Here is a 5,258-nt window from a genome sequence, read left to right as displayed (position 1 = left end):
GTATGTCATAATAGCCTTTGGCAGATATGTGTGGTACCTCCTAACAGGGAAAACAGATCGCCGCATACAGAACAATTGATCTGAGTGACACATACTTGTAAAATTTTCAAAGAATAGTACGAAACTACATAATTCTAATCATAGATACGAATAATAAGGTCTACATTTTTTTTGTCAAAAAAGTTTTTCACTTTCACAATGAGTAAATTTTCTCCACCTGTTTCTCAATCTACTGTCCAAATCGCTGAATTGAGATAGCAATTGGGTTTCATCATTCATGTCAGCCATGCCAAGAACAGTAATCTTTGATAATACTGCTTAAAACTCAGACTTTAATATTCAAATTTGGTACCAGTCATGTTCCATGGCGATAGATTCACTTGTTTTGAAGAGAAGTATTTCTCCCTTAAGAACTGGGAAAGACAAAGACAAGGAAAATTTAACAGGGAATTTCTGGTAGATGTTATTCACTATATTGAACAGGGGAAGGGGAAGTCACAAAGTTTTCTCTTGTTTGATGATTGGATTGTATTAAATATAGTTAGAACCGACCAGAAATAGATCCACTTAACTTTACTTTAAATTCAAATAGATCCATTTGTTTGTTTCTTTTTTTCTTTTCTGGTCTCAGAAGGATGTGCATTCATTAAGAAAAAAAGAAAAGAAAAAGAACCAAATCAAATAAATATTTATTATAAAAAAACGTTACCAATTAATACAAATCAACCTGAACAAATTCAAATCAAGAGAGAAACATGAGCTATTATCGAGAACGAAATGAGAGATCGTCATTACCGGTATCCACTGCCAAAGTCTTGTGAACGTAACTATCTACAGTGAAGATTAGTAGCAGAGGTGTCTGTTGAACACATAGTTGTCATGGCATCGCCATGGCGTCCTGGCGCTGGAGAGGGTTGCATGGCAACCCTCTTTGATTTCTTCTTCCCGTCTCTCTTTCCCTCTTCGATTTCTTCTTCCTATCTTCGATTTCTTCTTTCCCTCTTCAATTTCTTTCGATTTCTTCTTTCCCTCTTCGATTTCTTCTTCGATTTCTTCTTCCTGTCTTCTTTCCCTCTTCGATTTCTTTTGATTTCTTCTTTCCCTCTTCGATATCTTCTTCGATTTCTGAATTTTCTTCTTAAAACTTGAGAAACAATAGAGAAAAAATAAAACATGGCTTGAGTATACATCTATTAACAGATTAAAAATAGAGAAAATAAAAAATAAAACATGGTCGACATGCTCGCCATGGCAACGCCATGGAGGGCGACACGTCAATATATCGACGTGACACCCCTCCACCGACTTGGATCGCCGTGACGCCGTGACAACTATGGTTGAACATCATCGCAGCCACTCGAACTGATTTGTCCAGAAGTGGGGAAAAGATGAAACAATGAAGCAGAAGTAACTGTTAAACACTACCGCAAGAAAGTGGGGAAGAGACGAAACAACGAAGCAAAAGTGTCTATTGAACACCACCGCAACATCTAATTATAGCAGGAGAGGCTATCATCAAGGCATTTTCCTCACCTCTGCATTTGCGGCCAATATTTTCCAGTTGCCATAGATCGCGTTCAGAACTGGAGGTGGGTAAGATCGTTGGTGAGGGGGAGAGAGGTGAAAGGTCGTGAAAGAGAGGGGCAGCCAAGGGAGAGAGAGATATGGATGGGAAAGGGAGAGAAAATACGGGATGGAAGGGGGGACTAGGACGGAAAGATAGAGAGAGTGATGGAGCAACCTACCTTCTCGCAAAGGTTGCGTATGAGGGTAAGTCGGAAGAATCTTTGAGAAGGGGCTTGGGGTGTGGTCTCTTTTGTATAGAAGAGGGGATCAGGAAGGCTAGATAGAGAGAGAGTGACGGAGCGACCTACCTTCTCGCAGAGGTTGCGTATGAGGGTAAGTCGGAAGAATCTGAGAGAAGGGAAGTGAGGTGTGGTCTCTTTTGTATGGGGATGCGTCTATTCACGCGCAAAAAAGAGTCTGTGAAATGATCTAAGGGGTATTTTGGGAATCCAAAAAATTGGACAAAATATTTGAAGTACGTACTTTTATAGGATATATATATATATACACAATTTGATTTAGCACAATGCTTGATTAAAGAAAAATATTATTTAAGATTGAAAGTCTAAAAGCTAAGTCAACATGTCCTGATTTAAAGCCAGCCATTTCTATCAGAGACAACTGAAAACACCTGGTCTAATTCTTCTTGAAAGCACATATTCTAATTATTCTTTCATTCATTTCTTCGGTGACCTATAATGTTCCTTATCAGGTGATTAAGTCATGGAATGCTACAACTTGAGGACACTAAATGTACAAGAAGTGGAAAACAAAAAAAAAAAAAAAACAGAGTTTATGGGAGGGAAGAGCTGAAGTACCTTTAAAGGTAACTGTTGATGAAAGAGTTGATCAAACTCTTGCTTCCCCTTCCCACCCTGCTCCTCTTCCCATAGGGGAAAGACAAAAACTCTTACTTAGATTTGTTGCTAGCACTCCCTCCTTCTGTAGCAATCACTATCTAAGAATATTAGCTACTTTGAAACCCAACTTCTCAGTGGCAGTCCTGAAACCTTAGGCCATTCTGCTTTTGTTCATCACATGTTATGCTTCATCTGCCTAGTGAACAGCCATCAAAAACAAAAAAATAACCTTCCGCAACATCTACAAGAACAAACCATCTACCAAATTTTTACCATTGATCCCCACAAGAACAGTTTCCATCCCTAAAGTGATGGAATCGACTAGAATCTCTCACAATGATCTCACGCCCAACAATCTTTGATATAAGCTTGATAGCAGAATGACAATCCCCACACACACGAAGGTTCTTCATCACTCTTATTGTACTACCTTCTACAGTACTGACTAGTGCAAATCCAATGGCAAGCCTCTCACTATGAAAAGACAACATCACTTCCTTCTGTTCATCCTCCACATCATGCAATGCAAAACTCTGGTCAGGAACATGACCCAACTCCTTCAGTTTTGCACCCAAAAGATCCAACTTCTGGTATATTTTGTCATTCAAAGGGTGGGACCTATCTCCACAAACGAACCTATGCTTTGATCCCTTTAGTGTCACCCAACTATATCCTGGTTGCTTCACAATTCCTCTATGCTTCATCATCCATCTTATGTGTGAGACATCATTCCATTTACCTGCTGAAGCATATAAGTTGGACAATAAAGTATATCCTGCACTACTATGTGGTTCCAGGTCAAAGACATGTTGTGCAGCTCTTTTTGCCACCTCCAAGTTATGATGTACTCTACAGGCACTCAGCAAAGCTAACCAGACCATGGAGTTTGCTTTCACTGGCATGATCTTAATGAATTCCTCAGCCTCTTCCAACTTCCCAGATCGACCCAAGATATCCACCATACATGCATAATGCTCAGACTTCACTTCAATTGATGCATCTCGTGTCAATAAATCAAAAAACTCTCTCCCCTTATCTAACATCCTAGCATGGCTACAAGCAGTAAGCAACCCAACGAATGTAATCCCATCGGGTTGCACCTTTGCATTTACCATCCGGTCAAAGAACTCAAGGGCCAAGACACCACACCCATGTTGTGCACTCCCAACAATTATAGAATTCCATGAAACAATGTTCCTACTGCTCATATTGTTGAAAACAGTTGTTGCATCATGTATGTTTCCGCATTTAGAGTACATTACAACAAGAGAATTACTAACAAACACATCCTCATCCAACCCAAGCTTAATAGCCCTCCCATGAATCTCTTTTCCACTATCAAGAGCTTCTAGTCCACTGCATGAATTCAAAGCACTAGTGAACGTTGATTGATTGGGCAGGATCCCAACTTTTATCATGTTGTAAAATACATCCAAAGCATCTTCGTGCTTATTATTTAAACCGTAACCTGTTAAAAGAGCAGTCCACATAACAACATTTATATGCAAGTTTTCCTGAAAAATCTTGCTACAATTCTCGATTTTCTCACAATTCGCGTAAAAGGTGATCAGTGAAGTAGAGACAAAAGCATCAAAGACATACCCCAACTTGATGAGATGGGCATGAAGTTGAACACCTTGGTTAAAAGCCGATATTTTTGCGCTTGCTGTTAGTACACAACAGAACGTGCTTGAAGTGGGTATCATCCCTGAATCCAGCATCTGCCGGAAGAGGAAAAGTGCTTTATCAGTATTCCCTTGCTGATCCATTCCACTGATCATTGTAGTCCAGGAAATCACATTCCTAAAAGGCATCCTCTTAAAAAACCTGAGAGCGTCATTAATCCGGTTATGACTACAATACCCAAAAATCATTGAATTCCATGCTGCCGTATCCTTGGAAGGCATCTTATGAAACAGAACTTCAGCCATTTCAATTCTTCCAAATTGCAAGAACCCATTTATGATCGTGGTCCAGGAGATAACATTTCTTTCCGGCATTTCATAGAATATCTTTCGAGCTATATCTAAGTTCCCACAATCAAGACAACCCTTCATCATGGAATTCCAAGAAACAACATCTCGAACAGGCATTTTATAGAACAGTTGTAATGCCTCGTATAGTCTATCGTTTCGTGAATATCCAGCAATCATCATGGTATAAAGATAAACATCAGGCGAAGGAGTCTCGTCAAAAACACGACGAGCATCATCTAGCTTTCCGCATCGGAGGTAATTTTGGATCACCGAGTTCCAAACTGAAGTGCCCTGTTTTGCAGAGTTCATGACAACCATGGACGAATAGGCAAACTTTTTGACAATTACAGAAAATCCATTACATAAAATTATGAAAGAAGTTGATGGGCACTTGAAACTCCGTATGAAGGCGGGAAAATTCCGCATTGTTCTTCGTAAATGGTTGTGCCAACGGCTGACCGCCTAAGGCGCCAACAGATATTGAAAAATTTATGAACAGCGTCAGAAAGATGCTAGAAACTGGAGTAGTATGGGTTTGTGCAACAGAAGCCCTGGGTTGTAGGACCAGTGGGACAGACGTCGGCTTGGCTCTAGCAACTCATAAGGAAGTTAGAATTCTATTGTACAATTTTAGACAAAAGATTCTAATTCAATAGTCCATATAGCTCTTTCGAAGACATGGGGTCCACTTCCTGGATTTTTATCCGCTCCAGTATTGGAGGCGCTGTTGTGTGCATCGTGGGGTGCAACGGACATGTGTGCACAGTGGGGCCCGCTGTGCACTTATGTCCGTTGCTGCGCCGCACGATGGCACAACAGTGCTGCAGTGCACAACAGCGGATAAAAATCCCCACTT

At 40.3% G+C, this 5,258-nt stretch overlaps 1 protein-coding gene across 1 annotated transcript; it reads right to left on the bottom strand.

Annotated features, from left to right (window-relative positions):
• Window positions 1-2,381: 2,381 nt before the first annotated feature.
• Window positions 2,382-4,884, bottom strand: LOC122639318 (pentatricopeptide repeat-containing protein At5g46460, mitochondrial). The gene has a single exon (XM_043832140.1). The coding sequence runs from the start codon at window positions 4,826-4,828 to the stop codon at window positions 2,696-2,698; it is 2,133 nt and encodes a 710-aa protein (XP_043688075.1). The 5' UTR covers window positions 4,829-4,884; the 3' UTR covers window positions 2,382-2,695.
• Between the last annotated feature and the right edge of the window lie 374 nt (window positions 4,885-5,258).

Source organism: Telopea speciosissima, chromosome 9 (genome assembly GCF_018873765.1).
Source record: "Telopea speciosissima isolate NSW1024214 ecotype Mountain lineage chromosome 9, Tspe_v1, whole genome shotgun sequence".
In the NCBI taxonomy this organism is placed as follows: domain Eukaryota; kingdom Viridiplantae; phylum Streptophyta; class Magnoliopsida; order Proteales; family Proteaceae; genus Telopea; species Telopea speciosissima.
Note: the sequence above shows the minus strand (reverse complement) of the source record. Positions and strands in the feature narration are given on the sequence as shown.